A 25167-nucleotide genomic window follows, 5' to 3' on the forward strand; every position below is an offset into this window, starting at 1 on the left:
TTTAATCCACTTTAAGGTCACTTTTGTGACCAATGTAAAATAGGAGTCCAATTCCATTTTTCTGCATGTGATTATTCCCAGCACCATTTATTGAAATACTATCCTTTCAGGGGCACCTGGGTGGTTCAGTGGTTGAGCATCTGCCTTTGGCTCAGGGTGTGATCCTGGGGTCCTGGGATTGAGTCTCGCATCAGGCTCCCCACAGGGAGCCTGCTTCTCCCTCTGCCTGTGTCTCTGCCTCTCTCTCCGTGTCTCTCATGAATAAATAAATAACATCTTTAAAAAAAATACTATCCTTTCTGCATTGAGTATTCGTGACTCCCTTGTTTAATATGAGTTGACTGTATATGCAAGGGTTTACTTCTGTGCTCTTAATTCTATTCCATTGGTCTGTGCATGTATTTTTATGCCAATACCATATGGTTTTGAGTATAGTAGCTTTGAAGTATAGTTTGAAATCAGGAAGTGTAATTCCTCTGGCTTTATTCTTTCTCAAGATTGCTTTAACTAACTAATCAGAGTCCTTCGTGTTTTTATACAAGTTTTGGGATCAGTTTCTCTATTTTTATGAAAAATGCCATAGGAATTTTGATAGGGATTGCTTTGAATCTGTAGGTGGGTTTCGGTCATATGGACATTTCAACAATGTTATTTCTTCTGATCTGTGAATGGGGATATTTTTTCCATTTGTGTCTTCTTCAATTTCTTTCATCAAAGTCTTAGACTTATCAGTGTATAGGCCTTTCAACTCCTTGGTTAATTTTATTCCTTAGTATCTTATTCTTTGGGATGTTATTGTGAATGGAATTTTCTTTTTTTTTTTTTTCAGCTGTTTTTAGTGTGTAAAAATGCATCTATTTTCTGTATGTTGGTTTTGTAGCCTACAACTTTACTGAATTGGTTGGTTAGTTAGTTCTAGCAGCTTTTTGGTGGAGTCTTTTGGATTTTTTATGTATATAATATTGATGCAGGCAGGCTGGGTCTGAGGACTCAGAGGGGGTCCCACTGGACCAGCCAAGAGGGGTCCTCCTTGGCTTTACACAGGATGGAAATCAAACACGAGCCAGCAAGAAGTGAAAGCAGAGTTTATTGAAGGTATATAGAGAGAGCAGATACATAAAGAGTGAGTGATTCAGAAAGGAAAAGAGGGAGTCTTTGCTTGGGGTCTGAGGTTTTTATTAACAATTGTGGTCTGGTACATGTGTCTTCTCAGGCATCCAGGAACTGGTCAGAATGATGACAGGGTCCAGGTGTCCATCATAAGTCACTTATTCCCTGGAGCCAGGAGGTCTTGATGTCAAGGTGTTTAGTGACAGTGGTCTGTAATATGCACATAATGGCCTCTCCTGGTCACTCCTTAGATGTTATCTATTGTGCTGGAAGACTCCAAAGAAATCATTAATTCTTTGTCCCTTACAAGGAGAACACACATCAAGGCACGTGTAGGGCAGGGGTGTAGGTCCTAGCAAGTATAGAAGCTGGAAAAGAAGCAAAGGGCAAAAAGCAACTTTTTTTTTTTTTTTAATGGGGTCCCTTTGGTTTCCCGGTCTCATTCCCTGCTATGGGATTTTTATCCTCCTTTTTCTTACAAGGTGTTGAAGGGCGAAGGTCTCATCTTCTGTAGCTTCTTCAGGCTGAAAGGGATTGTAGACCTTGCCTACTCAGTCATATAAAAATCCCAGTGAAGTGAAGGGCTCCTACTTGTAGATTATCAGAGATGTTCTTCAGGCCTAATCCTAAGAATAGAACGCCTCCCAGAGAATACTTGTTCTGATAATTTTTCTGACATATTTATGCAGAATACACAACAGCAAAAGCTCCCACAGCAAAGAAGCAGCCCTAGTGTAACTACTGTTACTATTAGTATAAGAAGCTTTTTCCACCAAGACCACCCATTTCCGCCGTACCAGGAAGAAATCCAATCATTGAGGGAACCAGAGGAGTCAGACATTGCTTCAATTTGGGTATGCATGTCTGATAAAAGTTCAGATACATTAGCTGAGTTATCTGGGATATATACACAACATTCAGTCTTAATGATAGCACAGGTTCCTCCTTGAGCTGCTGTTATTATGTCTAAGGCCATCCTATTCTGTAATACAGCCTTTCTCATCAATGCAACTTCAGAATTTAAGAGGACAAGCGCATGCATAGTATCATTAAGGGCGTGTGTGGTATAGTTTGCGAGGGCCTCTACGTGCCAGATTATGTCTTCTATTCCCAGTTGGGGCAGGAAAAGACCTACCAGGTGATCATACCAGTGGAAGACTGACCGCGTCCAGCGATGCAGTAGATGGGGATAATTTGCAGGCATAGATATTTCTTTACGCAATTTCCCTTGCATCCAGGGAAAGCCAAGGGTACAACGTCCTATCCATCCAGGGGGTAGCCACGGCCACAAATTTGTACCACATAGCCATTGAGTTCCATTGGGTGCTAACCATCTGATGCTTGGTCGTCTTATCCAATCAGTAGCAAACCAGTCAGTTGCTTGTAAAATAATGATATGGTTACAAGCTCTTGAGGAGAGCCATCCTAATTCACGGGTGCTGTTAGGCCAGGCGTCATAGGTATGATTTCTTTGCTCCCAGCATAAAAGAGCTTTCTGATTTAATTGGCCTATGGTAGGAGTAAGCCACATAAATTCGTCCCATACTTGAAAATAACCATCCTCAGTATATCTCATATTATTAGTCTTACTTATTCCCCATAGTGCTTTCTTACTTTGAATCTTAGAGTTGGCGAATTCAGTCATGATTTTGGCAGTCTGGCGGAAGGAGAAAGGTTTTCTGTGGCCTGGAGAATTCCAGGTAGTATTTACCATGGGCCAATGAGAGACATTGCTGTTAGTGATAGAGATGTCCCTATATATGCTTGTATTTGGCTGGATAACCATATCTTTTATATATTGGTGTAAATAATGCCAGTCTGTGCCTTGTAAAGGAGAAACCCACCACGGGAGGCCTGAGCTGCTGGACAAAGGGAGGAGGCCACAAATCCAGCAGGAACTTTTCTGTAAACTCTCAGCGTAGTGTTGAGCCCATTGCAAAAATAAATTGGGGCTATTTGCTTTTCCTAGGGATAGGTAAGATAAGAGTAAATTCAGAAAAATGAAAGGTTTAAAAAGCGTCATCGAGCCTTACTTATTGGTCCTTTAGTGCAGCAACTTTAGGCTTTTCCTCAGGTTCGCAGGTATGGGTGGGTTCCAGGAGCTTCGGGTAGACACTGCAGCCGGTATTTTCTTGAAAAGATAGTTTAAATTGTTCACAGGCTCACAGGCATATGTGTCCCCTTCTTCCCTTGGAGGCAGCATCAGAGTTGGCTCCTGCAGAGACTCAGGAGAGATAGGTTTGATTCTGGACAAGTGAACCCAGCTAAAGATACCTTTAAGTTTTACTGCTATGGGGATGCTGAGTAAAAGTTGATTAGGCCCTTCCCCCCCTTGGTTCCAGCTGGTCTTCAGGTGACCCCTTTTTCCATGTTTTCAATAATACCTTGCTCCCTAATGGTTATTGGCACAGACTAGGGTTTAGAAGTATTTTATTTCCATGCTTTTGGAGAGACTAATGTCACCCAGACTAGTAACCTATTTTAAAATTTGATTGGTATCCTCAGCAAACCATAAAGTTGCAGTGAGAAAAGATCTCCTATATATCAAAGGGGCTCAATTTAAGACTCCCCGTTGGAGCCACTCTTATTCTTAGTAAAGCAATCAGTAACATCTTATACCATGTTTCAGGAGTTCCTTGACAGTTTTGCCAAAGTTTGTTTAAAGATACAGTTCATTTTGTCCACTTTTCCTGAAGTTTGAGGCCTCTGAAAGGCATGGAGTGGATAGCAGATCCCTAAGGTCACTGGTAATCGTTATTTTAGCAGTGAAAGAGAGTCCATTATCACTTTGCAGACTCCAGAGAAGTACAAACTAGGTGTGACTTCCTTTAACAAGATCTTAGAAACCTCTAAAGCCCTGTCTGTCCTATAGGGAAGGCCTTTACCCACCGTGTAAATGTATCCATATAAAGCAGCAGGTACTTCTATCCCAAATAGGATGGTATTTGAGTGGTCAGTTTGCCAGTGTTCCCCATGGTAAGTGCCTCTTTGTTTCATTGGCATAATTAAGAGAGAAGGCATAGGGAGAGATCCTGGTCACCTCTAACACAAATATCACATGCTCTGGTAACTTCTCATATGGTTTTGGTTAGATTCTTTCCTCTGAATACTTGCTGTAATTTTCCATAGTGTCTCTACCAAAGTGAGTGGAATCGTGTATTTGCTTAATTCTTTTCTTTTCTTTTTTTTTTTTTTCATTTTAAACAAGTTTATTTAAACAAGACGCTTGACTTGAAAACTATCTAGGATTCATTTCCTTTAGAGTGATTTATCCCTACTTAAAGACAGATCACCTTACATGTAATGGCTACATATAAAAAAGTCATAAAATTGGCCTTAGTCTTACTTTGATAAATGAAAAATGCTAAAATTCCCCAGTCAAGATATGCAAAGATTTTTATGTTGTCCTTTTCTTGTTAAACCGTGATAGCAGAACTTGCTGGAATATAAAGAGAAGAGCTGAGCATGACACGAATGGAAAGAGGGGATATTCTCACAGAACCAGTATTCCCCCCCCCTGCCCAGCCCATCTCTATTTGATGTCGAACAAAACATACATTGGCCATTTAGTTTTTTAAAAAAGTGCAATGTGCCCATACACATGTATAGTTACTTTATGTCTGCCAAGGGAATGGGGAAGGGGAAGACTGAACAATAGAGAAAACTATCGTGTAGTAGTCAGTGTGGTAGAGCCAGGTTGCAATTGAGAATGTCTTCCTGGTTGGGAGCAAGAGTCCTGGAGTAGAGTGGCGGTTTCCCTTCTTAGAAGAGGCCTCCTGTCTGCTGCTGGAACACATCAATTATGTCTTCATCCTGCATCTCCAGCAGTGCCGGCGTGTCTGTCCCCTTGATTGGGTGCCCATCAAATCGGAATCTGACCTGCGTCACTGCCAGTCCCTGTCGCTCACAGTAGGCTTTCATCAGCTTGCTAAGTAGTGTATGCTTCTTAATCTTAAAGTACACCACAGAACCATCCTGCCCTGCCACCTTCAAATGAATATGTTCATTGTTCTCAGTCATGACTTCTTCCTTGGGCTTTCCCTCGGCCATGGCGAGCGCCGGAGTCTCCTCAGCCACCACTTCACCAAGGAGGTGCCAGGTCCGCGCTAAGTGAGCACACAAGCAGCACCAGGAGTGGCAGAAGAAGGCTTAATTATTTTCCATTGCAATGCCTTGGGGAGTACATATATATTATTTAATATATACCATCCCAGTCGATTTCAGATCCCTTTTGAGAGGCCCATTGAGCCTCCAAGGGAGTATAGTTTGGGCTTACTTCTGGCAGAGGACCTTCTGGAGGCTAAAACCTGTGTAGCAAACTCCTTGTCCTTTGCCACCACTTTTGCTACTCTGTCAGCAAAATTGTTTCCTTTACTTGTTGTGGTTTGGTCTTTTTAGTGTGCTTTACTCTGTACAACTGCCACCTTCCACTGAAGCTGTACAACTTCCAATAATGTTCAAATTTTCTCTTTAGGGCTTTTGGAATTAAATAATACCCAGTCTCTACAAATGGCTGCATGGGCACGAAATATTAAGAAGCCATATTTAGAATCAGTATATATATTTAGCTTTAACCCTTTACCTAGTTGTAGTGCTCAGATTAAAGTTACTGATTTGGCCTTTGTGCTGAAGTATGGGAAGGCAAAGCTTTTGCTTCAGTTATATCTTGTAGGCTGACAATAGCATATCTGATTTTTCTGGTTCCCTCGTGCGTAAAGCTACTTCCATCTGTCAACCATTCAGCCTCTGGATTGGGTAGCGGTCCATCCTTTAAATCAGGCCTACTAGAATATATTTGCTGTACAGTGTCCATGCAGGAGTGGATTGGAAGCCCCTGCTTGCCTTCATCAGGTAATAGAGGTGCTGGTTTTAAATCTCTACACACCTAGAGGATTAGTTACATCAGGGGTGTCAAGGAGGTCTTGATACATCAGTAATTTCTCTTCTGTTAACCATTCATGCCCTTTGGCCACTAAAACCCCTTGGACTTGATGTGGGATCATGACATCCAGATATTGTCGTAGAGTAAATTTATTAGCTTTACCAGCGGGGCAGTCACAACCACTGCTTGTAAACATCATGGCCATCCTTCTGCTACCAGATCTAATTGGAGAAATAAGCGACTGGTCTAGGAACAGGTCTGAATTTTTGAGTTGGGACCCCTAAGGCTATTCCTCTCCTTTCTCACACAGATGAGGTGAAGGGTTTTTCCAGGTTTGGGAGCCCCAAGACAGGAGGAATGCTCAGTTTTTCTTTCAGACCTTTGAAGGCTTGGTAACAGTCATTATTCCATCCCAGGGTTTCTAAATCACTCCCTTGTAATGCTTTATAAAGGGGTTTGGCCATAAGGCTACACCCTAGAATCCAAATGTGACAAAAGCCTACCATGCTTAATTAAGAAGGTTCTTAATTGCCTTTTTGCTTGTGGTACTAAAATATTCATGTGGCCGATTTTCTGTCCTGGGCCAATGCCTGTGCCCTTGAAGTGAGGATATAGTGTAGATATATTGGACCTTCTCTTTAGAAGTCTGGGCTTTCTGGGGAGACACTCTGTACCCCCACTGTCCCTAAAAAGTTAAGGGTGAGGATTGTATTTTCATCAGAATCCTCTTTTGTTGGCCTTGCAGTCAATATATCACCCACATATTGAAATTCTATTAATCAGTTTTAAATCCCTTCATTCCCTTTTTAAACATTCCCAAACAAATGTGAGCTGTCTTGGAATCCCTGAGGCAGCACCGTCCAGGTCCAGGTGAGCTGGGAGGTCTCACTAGTATCAGCGTCAGTCCATTCAAAAGCAAAAAGATATGGGGAGTCAGGATGTTCTGGTATGCAGAAGAAAGCATCCTTTACATCTCATACCATAAACTCGTTTGCACCTGGAAGATCTTGTATCAGTGTAGTATAAGGGTTAGGGACTATAAGATGAATAGGGTTCACTGCCTCAGTAGTTGCTCCCAGATCCTGGATAAAACAGTGGGTCCCCGTTTGGCTTCTTAACTGGTAGAATGGGGAATATTGCAGGGTGACTGACAAGGAGTTAATAATCTATATTTCAAAAATTTCTAAACTAGAGTTCGAATACCTTTTTGGGTCTCTGGTTTTATAGGATATTGGCTTTTTCAAGAATACGTGTGGGCTTAGGTAGATAACAATGGGGAAATACTATCAGCTCTCGCAGGAACTTCTGTTTCCCATACATTGGGCTTTATTCTTATTGCAATATGGAACAGTATACTGGCTGGCACATAAATGGTATTTCCCACTTGCTTGTCTAGGCTCATTACCATTATAAACTTTGTTTTCTCTACATGTGAGTCTGTCAGTCCTATTTGGATGGTAGTTTGTGGCTTAGCACGTAAGTTGCTCCCCAGTAAGGGAGTAGGGCATTTAGGTGTCAGGAGAAAGCTATGTGAAAGCAAGAGACAGCCCATTCCACCAGCTAGTAGACAAGTAAGTTGTGTCACCTATGGCAATCCATCTATTCCAGTATCTGTACAAGAGTGCTGGGATAGAAGCCCATTTTGCTGAGACAGGACAGAGTAAGTGGTTCCTGCGTCCAATAAAAATTCAGTTTCCTTACTTGCCCCATCAGAGATCACCCGAGGCTCCTGGTATGCTATATTGAGATGTCCAGGAAGAGCCATAGGAGAGCTCAGGTCCCTTCAGTTCTATGTAACTTTGGCCAGCAAAAGTTTTTGGGCCTGGACCCACCTCCGTTCTGAGATGAAGACGATCCTTTTTCCAGTGGCCATCCATCTTACAGAAGAAGGCACATTGATTGGGACCCAGAATTTTGTGAGCCAGGGACTCTAGTCTGGCTTTGCCAGACTTCAGCCTCATGGGCTTCCATGTATAATCTTGAAATGGTGAGTTCCCTGATGTTGTGACCAAAAGTCGGGCATGACATTTATTTTGGGTAAACTTGTCCTTCTCACTACAATAGAATATTAGCTGTTGCTTTTTCAACTTCTCCAGCATAAATTGTGCCTAATTATGTAACAAATGGGAATCCATTGGAATGCTCACTGTTGACCCCATTTAGGACTGTAAGCAAGGAGTCAGATCGGGGCAAAGAGAGGATAAGATTCTAGATAATTGTTCAGGATGATAATTGTTCAGGATGTCAGAGATCTAAGGCATAGGAGACAGTCATTGGCCACAGTGGCCCCAGCCACATGATTCAGATAGAAGTCATGGAGTTTCTTAGAAACCAAAAGGAAAGGTAATGTCTCAAGGATAGGGAAACCTGCTAATGCTGAATACTACGGTCAGAAAATGTAATTGCTCAATGGCGGATGAACAATGTAAAGGGTGAAAAAGGCAAGAATTCAGAGAGGTAGAAATAGGTGTAGCAAAGTAAAAGAATCTGGCATAGTGAGCAAAAGGATACAAAAGATGCCATGTTGGCTTGCCACAGTTCTCCCCCCTCATCCAACAAGAAGACCTCCACCTGGCAGTGACCAGCCTGCTGGGTGTCTCATCCCTGTAACCTGAAAACCCAGTGCATCTGTAGGCACTGGGACCATTCTTTATTCTAAGAGTTTTGATCCTCAACAGGATCCCCAGTATAATTCCATGAATTGCCATGAGACATCCACTTGGCAGTGGGAGAGAGAGAGAAAGAGAGAAGTCCAGACTCTCTTCCAGGGAAAACATGTGGTGAATCAAATGTGCCACGTGTACGGGGAGAACTTCCAGTCACCGGTGGTGCCTATCTTCCCCACTTATCATCTCAGTTTCTCCTAGTGGCAGTCTAAAACCACCGTGGAGGCTCTGAGCACTGGATGATCAACCCCTCTTTGTGGATCCCTGGGTGAGCCAAAAATTAATACCATGGCCATACCTGTCTCAAGTAATCTCTGACACTTCCCTCGGTCCTTAGTTGCCTAAGAACACCTTTCAGCAGGAAGGAACAAGTGTCCCTTCTCTTCAGAGTTGAGTGACTCAATCTCTCATGACAACTCACAGCCTTGAAGCCAGAGTAAAAAGAGCTTCAGAGCACAGGGGAGTAGGAAGAGCAGGTTCACAGACCAGTTTTCCCAGTTTCTCTTCCTCCCTGGAGAATGGCAAAAATTCTATCAGCATTAAACCAGCTCTGTTTCCCAGAGGAGGAACTTACCGGTTCCCAAAACCCAAGTTGGGCTTCGAAGACTCAATTTGGGGATACCGCTGTTGCTCTGAGGTTCCCTTTGTGGTCGCCAAGATGATGCAGGCAAGCTGGGTCTGAGGACCCAGAGGAGGTCCACAGGAACAGCCAAGAGGATCCTTGGCTTCACACAGGATAGAAGTCAAAGACGAGCCAACAGGAGGTGAAAGCAGTCTATTGACGGAGTAGAGAGAGAGAAGGAGCAGATCAGATGGAGTGTCTAGGAGCTTTAGAAAGGAAACAAGGGAGCCTTTGCTTGGGGTCTGGGGTTTTTATTGACATTGTGGTCGGCACACGTGTCTTCTCAGGCATTCAGGAACTGGTCAAAACAAGGACAGCGCCCAGGTGTCCGTCATAGTCACTTATTCCCTAGAGCCAGAGGTCTTAGTGTTAAAGTGTTTGGTGACAGTGGTCTGAAATATGCACATGATGGCCTCACCTGGTCATTCCTTAGATGATATCTGTTGTGCTGGAAGACTCCAAAGAAATCATTAACTCTCCGTCCCTTACAAGGAGGACATACATGAAGGCATGTGGAGGGCAGGGGTATAGCTCCTAGCAAGAAGAGAAGCCGTTCGGAAAAGAAGCAAAGGGCAAAAGAAACCAACATTTTTACTCATGGGGCTCCTTTGGTTTCCCATGGCTCAGTATCATCTCCAGTAAAGACAATTTACTTTTTTCCCTTTTCTGCCTATTCAGATGTCTTTTATTTCTCTTTCTTATCTGATTACCCAGCGTGGTCTTTTAAAAACAGCAGTCCGTTCATGCCACCTGAGTGATTAAAACCCAAAGACCAAAATCCATTGAGGCCTGGACCCTCCAGGACCCTCCAGACCTGGCTCCTCTCCAGCCCACTGTTTACCTCTGTCCTGACCATGACGTATTCTAACCGAACTGATTGTTTCTGTCCTCAAGTTCCTTGCATTCCTTTCTACCTCAAGCACATCCTTTGATGTGAAAGACTGTTACTCTCTCTTCTTCCCCAAGTAAATTCCTGTTTTTCCTTCTGCTGTCAACTAAAGTATCATTTCTTCACATATACCTTCCCTGATCTATACCCTATTTCCCTACACAAACACACACAATAAGGTCACAGCCATCTGAAGTATGCTTTTAAAGTACTATGAGGACTTTTCATACCTTTTATTCATAGCTCTTACTATGGCTTATTTGATTATTTTTTTGATTGTCTCTCCTGTATGAATTCCATAATTTTTTGGTCCTCATTAACTCCAGTGCATATCATTCCATAGATACGTGAATGAAAATGTTTATCCTAACATCATGTTTCTTCATTGATGAGGTTTGATCATTTTTTTTCCATTGTTGAGAAGGAAACTTTCTTCTTTTATCTGAAGGCTTAATTTTAATAATTATTGGCTGTCATTGTACAGGGCTCAAGATTTCCTTAATTTGAGTTTAGGTCTAAATGTGATGACTCCTGAGGGAAACAGATTAGTTAATGTTGTTCAGTAGTAAAGATATAAAACAAACGAAACCAAACAAATTATGTATCTACTTCTTGGCAAAAATTTTAACCAACTTCTTAAATTTTTTTGGTTCTTCCTGTGCTAATTATTTTGATCCTGAACATGAAACTGTTACAACATTAAACATATGAATCTATATATTACAATATCGACTAAAGATTAGTAAAGACATGATTTGTATAGCATGTTGACTATTCTGCTTCAGTGTGTGGGTAGAGAAAGTGTAAAGTTGATGATTTCATCTCCTTGGGTGACTGGAGAGAAGTGGATTGTCAATTTCAAATTATAATTACAAAAACTTTCTAGTGGTGGTAAAGGGAATTGCCGGCAAACCAATCTGTCTCCTTCAGTGAACAGAATCAGTAAGGTTATCATTTGAAATGAGAGTGGTAACAATTTCTCTTTTTTTAATTTAAATTCAATTAGCCAACATATAGTACATCATTAGTTTCAGATGTAGTGTATAATTTATCAGTTGCATATAATACCCAGTGCTCATCACATCACATGCCCTCCTTAATGCCCATCCCCCAGTTACCCCATCTCCCCCCGACCTCACCTCCAGCAACCTTCAGTTTGTCTCCCAGAGTTAAGAGTCTCTCATGGTTTGTCTCCCTCTCTGATTTCTTCCCTTTCAGTTTTCCCTCCCTTCCCTCATGATCCTCTGCACCGTTTCTTATATTGCACATATGAGTGAAACCATGTAATTCTCTTTCTCCAATTAACTTATCTCACTCAGCATAATACCCTTCAGTTCCATCCACATCATATAATTGGTAAGTATTCATCCATTGTGTGTGTGTGTGTGTGTGTGTGTGTGTGTACACATACCACATTTTCTTTATACATCCATCTGTCCATGGATATCTCGGCTCCTTCCACAGTTTGGCTATTGTGGAATTGTGGACATTGCTGCTATGAACATTGAGGTTCAGGTGCCCCTTCGGATCACTACCTTTGTATCTTTGGGGTAAATTCCCAATAGTGCAATCGCTGAGTCATAGGGCAGCTCTATTTTTAACTTTCTGAGGAACCTCCTCACTGTTTTCCAGAGTAGCTGCACCAGCTTGCATTCTCACCAAACAGTGTAAGAGGGTCCCCTTTCTCTGCATCCTTGCCATATCTCTAAAGGCAAGAGAAACAAAAGCAAAAGTGAACTTTTGGGACTTCATCAAGATAAAAAGCTTCTGTACGGCAAAAACCAAAACCAAAACAAAACAAAACAAAACTAAAAGGCAACCTATGGAATGGGAAAAGATATTTGCAAATGACATATTAGATAAAGGGCTAGTATCCAAGATATACAAGGAACTTCTCAAACTCAACATCTCAAAAACATATTCCAGTCAAGAATGGGCAGAAGACATGAACAGACATTTCTCGAAAGAAGACCTACACATGGCCGACAGACACATGAAACAATGCTCTGCATCACTTGGCGTCAGGGAAATACAAACCAAAACCACAATGAGATACCAACCTCACACCAGTCAGAATGGCTAAAAATTAACAACACAGGAAACAACAAATGTTGGCAAAAGCAGTGACAATTTCTTGAAATAAGTGCCAGAATTGACCCTTGAAGGTAGGGTACCTGCTTAGCCACAGTTTTGCTTTCCATGGTTTAAGTTCCCCAGAGTCAGTCGTGGTCCAGAAGCAGATGATCCTCTTTCTGATGTATAGTCAGAAGGTCAATAGTTGCCTAAGGCTACATCACATGCCTGCATCATTCCCTTCACTTCCTTGCATCACGTAGGCATTTCATTGGTCTCACATTCTCACAAAAAGAAGAAACCTGAGTACACTATGAGACATCGTCCACATAACTTTTATATTGTTATAATTGTTTTACTTTATTATTGTTCTTAATCTCCTATTATGTCTAATTTATAAATTAAGCTTTTTCATAAGTATATGTAGGAAAAAGTGTAGCGCATACACACACGTGTGTGTGTGTGTGTAGTGTGTATGGTTCTGTACTATCTGCAGTTCCAGGCATCGAGATTCATTCCAGATGAATGAAACCCTATGTATATAGGGTTCTGTACTATCTGTGGTTTCAGGCATCCACTGGGGGTCTTGGAATATATTCCCTATAGATAAAGGGGGGGAAATAGATATTCATTTTTACCTCTCACATTAACTTATAACTGACTAAGAAAACTTAAAACTGACTAAGTCTGACAACAGAATTATTTATGAACAATGGATGTATTCTCTGAAAAAAGCAGAATATTTACATCTGTAAATACTTACTGATCTTCATTGATCTCTGTATTATATGTAAATTATATCACCTTTGATGGGCTTACATTCTAGCTAGGGAGACAAAACAACAAAAAATGTTTTGAAATTATTTTAAGGTGTTTATGGGAAGCTTTGGATATTAATTCATATCACAAACAGTAATACCATAGGAGTGTGCTTTAACCTTTATTTTCCATTTTATCAATATTTCAATCCCAATTGTATTTTTTTAATTTTACATAATATTTTTCATAGATCTCATGGCCTTGCTACTTTTAGTACTTCAGTAATAACACTAAATAAGCTTTAATGTAGATCTTTAGCACTATAAAATAAAGAAAAGGATAATTATGTAAGTTTTATCTTTGGGAATTATGCAGAACTAAATTTTCCTCATGTAGATCATTATTAAGGAAACATTTTCCATGATCATATCTTTTAATGATTTATTTTATAATTAGTCTGACTTATTAGAAGTTCATTTTATGTAGTAAAAATATATGTTTATTGTATGTATTGAAAACAATATTCTGTTATCAGAAATTGAGTTCTGATTTTTTTCTAGGGAAAAATTATTCATATATGTGCATGTATGTGTGTGTGAGAGAGAGAGAGAAGGCATAGTTGGTCTTATTTATTTATTTATTTATTTATTTATTTATTTATTTATTTATTATCCTTGATTATAGTCTTTCCTTTGGCAGAACTGCCTAGCTACAAAAGTGCTCTGTGAGGGAATTGCTGATGAAAATGGAGTAAACTTAATGTTTCTGGCCGTGTCCTGGGTCATAATCCATTTATTGAGTTTTCTGACTGGACTACAAAGTAGATGGCATGTGACATTGCTGTGTCCATAGATAGTTGACAAAACCTCCAATAATCCCACTTTAAGGGAAATCTGGGACTATGTTACAAGGATACACCAGGCACTGCTCCCAGTGACTCGTGTTAGTTACCTAAACGTTATAGGCAACAACACTTCATATTATAGAAATAATGCTTCAAGTGATGGGTCAACTTTTAGTATTCCAAAGTTTAGTTTTTTATTTTCCATTAAATTCTTAAAAATACTTTGTGATGTTAAAATTTTTAAATTATCACTTTTAAAATGTGTTCAAACAGAAGATGCTCCTTTTTTCACAGAAGTAAATCAGGTAATTTAATCAGTTTGGGGTTCTATTACACCCTGACAACCTATGAAAGTTAACTTGTGGTCCAAAGTGTATAAGATATTCATAAGGAAGAATTTCTGTGTAGTAAAGGGAAGACATGGGGATTTACTCATTCTGTTGTGTGACAAATCTTCTATCCTATGCTTGGCTTATCTACATATACTCAGCAGTACTGACATATTAGAGTATGCCATACTTACAGATATTTTAATGCCATTGAATGGAATTTAAGAAAGGCCCAGGGCGGGTACTTGGGTGGCTCAGTGGTTGATCATCTGCCTTTGGCTCAGGTCATGGTCCTGGAGACCCAGGATCTAGTCCCACATCCGGCTCCCCACAGGAATCCTGCTTCTCCCTCTGCCTGTGCCTTTGCCTCTCTCTCTGTGTCTCTCATGAATAATAAATAAATAAAATCTTTTTTTTTTTAAAAAAAGGGCAATCAAATATCATTTATTCATATATCCCTGTTACATTATATTGAGTGTGTTCTGATATAGACCCTGTGTTAGGTGCCACATAAAAAGATTTTACTAAGCTCACATTTTAGTGGAAAATGAGGAGAAAGGGAAATGCATAGTTATAATTTGATGAATGCTCTGATGCAAGTTTATGTAATGGTCCATGCAAATATAGTTAAAGTAGACATAAATTATAGGGGTAGTACAGTTTAGTGGTCACTTCAGAATAGAAATGTTAAAAAAAAGAAATGTCTGGTTCTTTTTTCTTATTTTAAGATTTTATTTATTTATTAAAGAGAGAGAGTACACAAGCAGGGGGAGTGGCAGGCAGAGGGAAAGTGGCAGGCCTAATGTGGGACTCCATCCCAGGACCCTGGGTTCATGACCTGAGCTGAAGGCAGTCGCTTACCTGACTGAGCCACCTAGGCACCCCAAAACAAAGATCTTTCTTGATCCATATTCCCTCCAGCTGCAGCCCCATTCCTCTGTTCCCTTATTCAGCAAAACTTCTTTTAAAAAGGTGCATCTGGGTGGTGCATCTGGGTGGCTCAGTCAGTCAAGCATCTGCCTTTGGCTCAGGTCATTATTCCAGGGTCCCGGGATCAAGCTCCACATGGGCTCCCTGCTCAGCCAGGAGCCTGTTTCTCCCTCTCCGTCTGCCTTTTCCCCTGCTCATTCTCTCTCTCAAATAATTTTTTTTTAAAAAAATCTATAGATATTACTTCCAATTTCTATCCTCTTTTTTAAGATTTTATTTATTCATGAGAGACAGAGAGAGGCAGAGACACAGGCAGAGGGAGAAGCAGGTGCCATTCAGGGAGCCTGATGTGGGACTTGATCCCGGGTCTCCAGGATCACCCCCTGGGCCAAAGGCAGGCGCTAAACCGCTGAGCCACCCAGGGATCCCCTTATCCTCCTATTCTCTCCTGAGTTCTCCTTTATCACTTTTTTTTTTTTTTTTTTTTTGCCCAACTGTTCCTCTAAAGTCACAAGCAACTTCATATTGCTGAATCCAATAGTTAGTTCCCACTTCTCATCTTATCTCATTCAATTAATCATCCCCTCTCCTTGTCTTTTCTTTCTTCACTTATCTTCTAGGATATTGTTCTTTATTTCCTTCTATCTTACTAGCTGGCATTCTCATTCACTTTGGCTGATTTCTCCTCTTCTCCCTGTCTTATCCTAGAGTACCCCAAGAATAAGTCCAAGGGGACCTCTTTTTTTTTCTGTCTTTGCCTTCAGTGATCTCATCTATTCTCACTGCTTTATATCATTTGTGTACTGATAACTCCCCATTTTCTGGACCTCTCCCTTAAACTTTAGGCTTACCTGTGAGCTCCCAGCAGCTGTTCTGCCAAAAGCCTTATTACCTGAGGTTCATTTCCTGACCCTTAGGTTCTAACTTAAGTGCAGACTTCTCCCAGTAAATACATGTGCATGTGTGAATGCATTATCCCTCATGTCTGCATTACTTTTTTCCATTGCATTTACCATGTGACATACAATATATTTTGAACAGTGCACGCCACACAGAATGTGTTCAATAAACACTTGGAAGGAGAGAGGAAGGAAGAGCGAACTATCAGGTAGATTTTAGTGACTGGCTAAGTATGCAGATTGAGAGAGCTGTCAGAATCAGGAATGACTGGATTTTCAGGTTTTCAGTAGTCACAAACTTGGAGGTTCTGGAAATTCAGATTAGTCAAACAGAAAGAATGTATAGATTGGAAGTCAGGGAGACAGAGAAGGGAACGATTTTAAATGTTTGTTTCTCTATAAGAATGTGATAAGAAGATGAGAGCCCAGGCTTAAGCAAGTAACTAGATCAGGGAAAAAAAAAAAAAAAAGTCTTTTTTTTTTTTTTTCTCCCAGTATTTTCCAATCATTGCAAGTGAGATTGTCAGCACTTTTGTCATTTATTTATGTATTGCCTGTTAGGTTCCAGGATCTGCTCTAGATACTTTATGTATTTTATAACTAATTCTTACCTGTAAGGTAGGTTTATTCCTATTTTACAGATACAGAAGCAGAGGCTCAGAGCCCAAGTTCAGTACAGCTACCAGGACCTCGGGCCGAGGCTGCCCAATCTCAAAGTCCTCATAAGCCAGTTTGCCCTTTAATTTATGAAAATTTAAATCAGGGAAGAGTGTTTTAAAAAATCATTTTTGAAATGTATCATTTGAAATTCTCCAGATTGGTTTGAATAAAAATGGAAGAGCCACAAATGAAAAAACTGTGTAACATTAAAGTGATTTCTGATGGATATCCATTGTTTCTTATGTGCTTTTTATTACATAAATAACTTATTTCTTTGAAACATTCACCATAAATATGTTTTTAAGAGACTAAAAACTGTAGGCTCAAGCAAATCTTTTATTAGCTATTTGTGGACATTTTAGGTATAATTTTGCTGTATAAACCATAGTTGAGACTTCTTACAGCTCTCCGCAATAAAGTAAATCATTACCATGTATAACCTTATCCTCATAAAATTTAATTCTTACTTAATTAGGAAGTAATAAAAGTTTAGCTTTCTAGTTAACTCGCTGGTTAATTTCTAATTAATTGAAATTGTCATTATATAATGACAAAATTTTATAGCAAACTTACAATTGAACTGTTACTTCCTTGCAAATACAAAATTAGAATCTCAGAAGCTAAAACAACTCAAGTTAGAATGGAAGTTGGCAGATCTTTGCTTGTATGCTAGGGTGGCACACCAGAACATAATGTCTGACATACTACCTCTGGCATTATCACCTTACAGTCACCAATATTCTCTCTAGAGCAGTCTCAGATGTCTTGTCTTCTCTAGGGCAACAGAGATTCAAGGAGTATATATTTAAGCCCGGATCTTCTCCTAATATTAGTATGTTCCCACCAGCCTGCTAAGGGAAAGTTAATACAAACATCTCTTTAGAAATTGTTTTCTGGGACACCTGGGTGGCTCAGCGGTCGAGTGTCTGCCTTTGGCTCAGGACGTGATCCTGGTCCCAGGATTGAAACCCGTGTTGGGCTCCCTGCGAGGAGCCTGCTTCTCTCTGCCTATGTTTCTGCCTCTCTCATGAATAAATAAATAAAATCTTAAAAAAAAAATTGTTTTCCCTCCAGGCAATCCTGGGAAGATGTTTCTAACTATATTTTCCTTTTGTATTATTTTACTTTAATTACATTAGTTTATTATTAGTGGTATTTATTATATTAGCTATATTAGTTATATCAATTGTATTAGTTTATTATTGATGCTATAACAAATTACCACAAACTTACTGGCTTAAAACAACTATATTTTCTTACAGTTCTGAAGCTCAGAAGTCTGAAATGAGTTTTAGTGAGCTAAAATCAGGGTGTTGACAGGGATGTGTTCCTTTTAGAGGCTCTGAAGGAGAATACATTCCCTTGCCCTCTTCAAGCTTTTGGAGTACACCTGTACTCCTTGGCTTGTGGTCCCGTTCTCTGTCTTCAAAGCTAGCAGATAGCATCTTCAAATTTTTCTGATTCTGACCCTGCCTCTCTCTTTCTTTTATAAGGATCCTTGTGGTTATACTGGATCTAACAAAATAATCTAAAATAATCCCTTCCTTGGACACCTGAGTGGCTCAGTTGGTTGAACGTCTGACTGTTGATTATGGCTCAGGTCATGATCGCAGGGTTGTGGGACTGAGCCCCACATTGGGCTCCAATCTCAGCATAGAGCCTGCCTGAGATTCTCTCTCTTCCTTTCCCTCTGCCCCTACGCCAGCCTGCTCAGTCTCTCTCTTTCTCTCTCTCTCTCTCAAAAATAAATATAAATCTTAAAAAAAAAAAAAAAATCTTAAGGAGCACCTGGGTGGCTTCGTCAAATAAGCATCTGCCTTCAGCTCAGGTCATGATCTCTGGGTCCTGGAATCAAGCCCAGTGTGAAGCTCCCTGCTCAGCAGGTAATCTGCTTCTCTGTCTCCCTCTGCCCCTCCTCTCCACCCCCACGCGTGCTCTCCCTCTCTCTCAAGTAAAATCTTAAAAAATAAATAAATAAAACTTAAATAAAATAATCCCTTCCTCTAAAGATCTTCAATTTAATTGCATCTGCACAACTTCTTTTGCCATGTAAGATAGCATGTCCACAGGTTCCAGGAATTAAGATGTGGGTATCTCTTGGGGGAGACATTATTTTACCTACCATGGTGGTACAAGAAGGTTTGACAAGAGAAGAGATTAACATTATTTACTGATTTGAAAAAATCTTAGGAGATTTAGAATTTTTTAGAACCTAATGATTTTACTAAATTATTGCCAAATATTCATCACAATAAGTCTAAAACTAAAAATGATATAATCATTTCATAATATATACAAATATCGAATCATTATGTTGTATACCTGAAACTAATAATGTTACTATAAGTCAATTATACCTCAACAAAAAAATATATAGTTATGTCAATACATGCCCAAAACATATTTGAGACTGTATTTAATAACTATTTTTTGAAATTTTTGTAAAAAGCACAACGTAGAATTTACTATCTTAACCATTTCTAACTACAGTTTAGTAGTATTAAGTATACTAACACCATTATGCACCCTAACATCCTTTTTTTTTTTTTGCACTCTTTATTGTAAAAGAATGGAAGTATTTTTTTCCTGACATATAAATAATATTTATGTGAAACCAACATTTGCCATCTTAACATAAATTAATGTTACTTAATGTTGAAATACTAAAGATAGTCCCACTAAAGCAAAGAAAGAACATGAATCATTTTGGAATTTCTACCCAAAGAATAAGATAAAAAAAAAAATAGATTAGAGTTATAGATATCAGAAAGAATATAAAATTCTTATCAAGTATAGATACATAAAAATTCAAAGGAATTAACGGAAAGCTATTAGGATAAAATAATTCAGTTAAATGTGTTTACAAAATAAAATATTAAAGTTATTTACTCTTTTAAATATGAGAAGTAATCATTTAGAATATACAGTGGAAAATAAAGAGTCAGACAACATAAGAGGCTGAGCTCACTCACTATTAACAAAGAAATGCTGGATAGAAGATAACAAAGAATGTGACTACGTAGCTAAATATTCATCACAGTTTTCAATGCATGTATCCTTTGGACAAATCTGTTTCTATGTATTTGTCCTACAGAAATATTCATATATATGTGAAAATAACACAATAAAAGGCAAATTATTTTGGCATTGTCAGAAATAGCATAAAATTGAAAATTACTTAAATGTTCATTTATAAATTATGGTATATACTTATAAGAAATACAATGAAGCAGCTCCATGTAAAGCAGCAATATATTCATACATACTAATATGAAAGAATATCTGAGATTCATGGTCCGTTAAAAAAAAATCAGATACTGAACATTGTATATGGTGTTCTACCTTTTGAGCTGAAACAGTTGTTTCAAAGGTCCCCAATAACTAAATCCAATGACCAATGGTCAGTCCCCCTTTTAATTGATCTCTTAATAGCATTTGACCCAGTTGTGTCCTTTCTTCACTTGGCTTTTAAGACACTACATCTTTTTGGTTCTTGTCTTATTTTACTGGTTACCAGAGGCAGACCTAGCATTTTGGGAACTTAAGTTCATACAATTTGGGAAACCCTTTAAAGATAGGGAATATAATATTACAAATAAATCATAATTAGGTACACACATGCATAATTATTTAGAACAAGAGGAAAATAAGAGGTTCAGGTCCCTTTTTTCTGAGATCTTATTAGGCAGTTTACTGGAAATGCATACATCGAAGTGTTTTCTGATCACAGCCTGACTTGCCCTCCTTACTTAGAGCACACTATACTTCCTAGCAATTCCCAGCACTCAAAGGGACCCATGCTAATGAGGTCAATCTCCAAGACTGGTTCCTTCCCTTCTCCTTCATTAATGTGTCCCAGGTCTCGGTTCCCGATCTTTTCTCTAGTTATACCCATTCACTTGCTGATTTCACCAAGCTCAACTGTCTTGTGACTTTCATTATCATCTATATGTTGATAACTTCTAAATTTATATCTTCAGCCCAGACTTCTCTCCCATACTCCAGTCTGGTATCTCCAAACGGCCTTTTCAATACCTCATTCAGGTATTTTGCAGATATCTCAAATTTAGTATGTTGAAAACTGAAGCCCTGATCTCACTCTCAAAATTGTTCCACTTAACTTTCCCTATCTCAGTTAGTGATAACCCCATCTTTCCCCTTAATTCAAATTAGGCATCCTTCCATTTGGAATTGTCCTTGATTCCTATGTTTCTGACATTATATTTAGAATTTGATCACTTTTCCCCACTTCCACTATGTTGCAAGACGAGTTTCCAGGGAAGCAGACTCAGATTAAGGTTAGCATGCCAAAAATTTATTAGGGAGTGCTCTTGGGATCAATGCCTGTAGATGGACAGTGAATGAAGCAGGATTGAGCAGAGGAAGAAGTCTAGATGCAATACAATATAAATGGAAGCCTCGGTAATGCTGTAGAGACTTCTCAAGTCCTTTCAAGTCTTTAATTAGATGTTATCTTCTGAATGATGCCTGCCCTGACAACTCTCTTAAATGGCATCCATATTTTTCCATTTCCCCCTTATTGTGTTTCCATAGCACTTTTTATTTGACAGAATAAAATTAAAGTAATAGTGGTAGTAATAGTAGTAATTGCAGCCAACAGTTTAATAAGATTCACCATGTGCTAGGCACTGTCCTACACACATTTTAAGATTTATTTATTTATTTTAGAGAGACAGGAAACAAAAGCAAGGAGGGAGAGAGAGAGAGAGATTCTCAAGCAGACTCCTACAATACAGGCTTGATCTTTTGACCCTGAGATCATGACTAGAGCCAAAATCAAGAGTCGGATGCTCAACCAACTGTTCTACCCAGGCACTTTGATAGACTTTATGTGTATTAATTAATCCCCACAATAGCCTCTGATGTAGGTATTATTGTGGTATGCATATTACATATGATGAAACTAAAACACCAAGAATTCTAATAACTTGCCCAGTGTCACCCAGCTAAGACACTGGTGGAGCTAGAATTTGAACTCTGTAGTTTGTTTTCTTTTTTCTTTATTTGAGACAGAGAGAGAGTGGGGGGGGGAGTTGAGAGGGGTCGAGTGAATGGGAGAAGCAGACTCCATGCTGAGCAAGGAGCCTGACACAAGGCTTGATCCCAGGACCCCAGGATCATGACCTGAGCTGAAGGCAGACACTTAACAGACTGAGCAACCCAGGCACCCCTAGCAGTGCAGTTTCAAAATAAATTCCAGATGGTTTATTGATTTTACCACAAAACGAATTTATCAGAAATGCTAGACAAATGGCAAGATTTCATTCTTTTTTATGACTAATATTCCATTGTATTTTTATACCATACCTTCTTTATCCATTCATTGTTCTTAACCATCTGCAGCAACATGAGTGAACCTAGATGGTATTATACTAAGTGAAATAAGTCAGACAGAGGAAAACAAATACCATATGATTTCATTTATATGTGGAATCTAAGAAAACAAAACAAATAAACCAACAAAAAACAGAAACAGATGTATAAATGCAGAGAACAAACTGATGGCTGCCAGACAGTAGAGAGGTGGGAGAATGGGCAAATAGGTGAATAAGAGGCACAAGCTTTCAGTTATAAAATTAATCAGTCCTAGGAATTAAAAGTACAGCATAAGGAATATAGTCAATAATATTATAATAACTTTGTATGGTGATAGGAGGCAACTACACTTACCAAGCTGAACATTGTATAATGTATAGAATTGTGAAATCACTATGTTATACACCTGAAACTAATATAACATTTTATGTCAACTATATATAAAAAAAAAAGAGAGAGAGAGAGAAGAAGAAGAAGAAAAGCCTCGAGAGAGGACGAGGAGAAAATGTGAATTCAGAAGCAGAGATTAGAGTTGCACAGTTTCAAGCCAAGAACACCTGGAGACACCAGAAACTGGACAGAAAAGGCAAGGGAGGATTTTCTACCAGAAACTTTGGAGTGAATATGGCCCTGCCAATACCTTGATTTTGGACTTCTGGTCTTTAGGGCTGTGAGAGAATAAATTTTTGTTGTTCTCAAGACACTAAAAAAATGCTAGACAGAATTTCCTGTTTTGGAAATTTTGGAGGCACTAGATTATACTGGAATTACCTACAAATCTGAGATCTCAGTGGCTTAAAACAACACAGGTTTATTTTTTGCTCATGGTCATGTCCATTTGATAGAATTGGACCTAGCTCTGTGTCATTTTTACTCCAGAACTTAGTATCCACTATCTGGAACCAAGGGTTGCTGTGCAGAGACAAAGAGGGAAACATGGTTATTGCTCTAGTTCTTGAAACTTATATATAGAAATATTCAAGTGTCATGTATTTCATTGACTTAAATTGCAAATCACAGGGCCACATCGAACCCCAAAGTGGTCAGAAAAGTCAGGCTGACATATATCTGCAAAGGGGAAGAACTAGAAATATTTGATGAAAATACTAAAAACTTTTGTAATCCAGGTGTGTATATATGAGACTATTTTAAATGTGGGGAGGAGCTTTCTAAGCATGAAAGTGTTGGTAGATTTCAGCATATAAAATTAAGAACATCTCTATGTCAAAAACAACAAACTGTTTGAGGAAAGTCATTCCTAACATATTATTCGACCAAAGGTTAGAATTCTTTATATACAGAATATTTAAATCAGTAATTTTATTTTTTAATCAATAATTTCATAAACATCAATTTTAAAATGGACTATGATGATGAGCTGGAAAATAAAAGAAATGCAATGGAAAAGTGTTCATTAGTAATTAAAGCAAAATGCTATTTTTACTTCTAAGATGCTAATAACCAGTTTCAATGAGAATAAGGGAAAAGGTACACTATCTTACCACTGTGTTTATTACAAACAAAAACAAACTCTACCTAGAGGACAGTTTGACAATATACATCAAAAGTTTTAGACTTAAAATGCCCATTGCTTTGACCAGACAGCTAGTCCAATTTTAGGAATTTAAATAAAATTATATACAAATATTTAGCTATAGGGAAGTTTATTGCTTTGTTTATAGTTGGGGAAAAAAGGGAAATAATTAAATGTTCAATGGTAAAAGATAGGTTAAATAAACTATTGTTTATCCATATAGTGGCACGTATTCTGTAACATTAGAAAATGTGGGCAGGGAATGTTTATTTTATGTTATTGAAAGAAAGTAGATTATGAAACAGCATGCATAATTCTGTTGTTTGCAAAATGTGTGCATAAATGCAGTCTGAAAAGATACATATCAGAATACAAACACAGGTGGGCTTATGGGCATTTTGTCTTTTTCAGTGATCTGTTCTTCTAATTTTTGCCTTACCCATGAATTGCTTGTATAGTCTTTTAAAACATAAAAATAAATCCGTGGCAGTGGTTGGTACACATTTCACCATTGGGCCTCACTGATGCTCAGTCTCCTTATTTATTCTTTTTCTAAAGCGGGGCTCCCTTCTTCTGTTTGGCACCCACAGTTTTTCCGTTGGATCCTGCTGCTCGTCCAACCCTGACCTCGTGCCCCTAGTCTGTTAACTGGCCTTCTGGCTTTTCCTGTCATTCCCAGTTCTTTTCTCAGTAACATCTTTTTGAATCCCAGGTCTTTCAATACCAGGACCTGGATTTCCTGTCACTAATCACCTTGGGATCAACCTCCTCCTCCAAGTTCCAAACTGGTGTCAACAACTCGGTTCCTCCTAAGGACATCCTTGATCCGGACTTTCTGCCCTTCCTATTTTCATCTGCAGGCAGACACCACACTCCACCTGCTGGGCAGGGCAACCAGCTGCTAACCTGTATTGGGCTGCCACTTGTTCTGCAGCTGCCATCGCTTCTAGATACCATGACTTGCCTTTCCTCCCACCCTGACATACCCAACTGCCTGCTGCTGCATTCCAGCAAAGACTCTAGATCCAGTTTCCTGCACTTCCCAAACTACTCAGTGCTGCTGGTAGTTAGTTAGCTAGGGGCCCCCCCCTCTACATTTGTCATCGGGTTAAATTTCTCCCAGCTGTTTCTCTTTTCCAGATAGAAAACACAATAAAAGCATCAAAATCAGCTGGTAGTAACTTACTTCATCTGCTGCTGTTCGAGGTGTACGTGAGAAATCTGTGGGTGAACTTGGGCCATCGTACTCGGCCTAACACCTAGCGTCAGTGTACCGATAGAGGGCACTCCTCCCATTTCCAGACACCATACTGACTAGGAAAGATTGTCCCTCCGTGCCTTCCAAGTGGGAAATAGCAGTGAATTACCTGTTCTAAAACAATGCTTAATTGTTTGTTTCTTCCACTGTTGCACCCAGGTGTTACTTTGTTTTTCCCGGGATACATCCGTGTTGGGTCATTTTGCATACAACAGTGCTTCACCACCGAAGTCCTACATAAGAGGTAAAATTTTAGTTACAGTAAGGAAGTATTCCTTGAGACCTACAAAATCATACCAAGACTGTTATATTTTATAGCATTTATTGGTGTTGTTAAATTTTTTATTGTAAACTACTTAATAAGATTTCTCTCAG

The 25167-nt window shown here is 39.1% G+C and overlaps 3 protein-coding genes across 7 annotated transcripts in view; 1 reads left to right on the forward strand and 2 right to left on the reverse strand.

Moving 5' to 3' along the window:
- The window catches only part of TBC1D19 (TBC1 domain family member 19), a 144440-nt gene that overhangs the window by 88794 nt on the left and 30479 nt on the right, over nt 1-25167 (forward strand). For all 4 annotated transcript variants that reach the window (XM_055326526.1, XM_055326527.1, XM_055326528.1 and 1 more), the window contains one exon: nt 24952-25036. In XM_055326526.1, the coding sequence (XP_055182501.1) occupies nt 24952-25036 (85 nt within the window). The remainder of the gene's footprint in view (nt 1-24951; nt 25037-25167) is intronic.
- Nucleotides 1178-9475, reverse strand: LOC129510397 (endogenous retrovirus group PABLB member 1 Env polyprotein-like). Its single transcript, XM_055326530.1, has 2 exons — nt 9233-9475; nt 1178-3325 (listed from the first exon to the last, which is right to left on the reverse strand). Exon 2 carries the CDS (start codon nt 3131-3133, stop codon nt 1712-1714), a length of 1422 nt encoding a protein of 473 aa, XP_055182505.1. The 5' UTR covers nt 3134-3325; nt 9233-9475; the 3' UTR covers nt 1178-1711.
- LOC129510398 (small ubiquitin-related modifier 2-like) lies at nt 4873-5245 on the reverse strand. Of its 2 annotated transcripts, XM_055326532.1 has the most exons (2): nt 4999-5245; nt 4873-4929 (listed from the first exon to the last, which is right to left on the reverse strand). In XM_055326532.1, exons 1-2 carry the CDS (start codon nt 5158-5160, stop codon nt 4873-4875), a joined length of 219 nt encoding a protein of 72 aa, XP_055182507.1. In that variant the 5' UTR covers nt 5161-5245. The 2 variants fall into 2 exon arrangements, with proteins under 2 accessions (XP_055182507.1, XP_055182506.1); XM_055326531.1 differs by having other exon boundaries at nt 4873-5245.

The sequence above is a fragment of the Nyctereutes procyonoides genome, unplaced genomic scaffold (genome assembly GCF_905146905.1).
Source record: "Nyctereutes procyonoides isolate TBG_1078 unplaced genomic scaffold, NYPRO_anot_genome, whole genome shotgun sequence".
In the NCBI taxonomy this organism is placed as follows: domain Eukaryota; kingdom Metazoa; phylum Chordata; class Mammalia; order Carnivora; family Canidae; genus Nyctereutes; species Nyctereutes procyonoides.

Bases quoted from the DNA above. Each gene is read 5' to 3' on its own strand.
- LOC129510398 (XM_055326531.1), bottom strand. From the start codon at position 5,160: ATGGCCGAGGGAAAGCCCAAGGAAGAAGTCATGACTGAGAACAATGAA.
- LOC129510397 (XM_055326530.1), bottom strand. From the start codon at position 3,133: ATGACGCTTTTTAAACCTTTCATTTTTCTGAATTTACTCTTATCTTAC.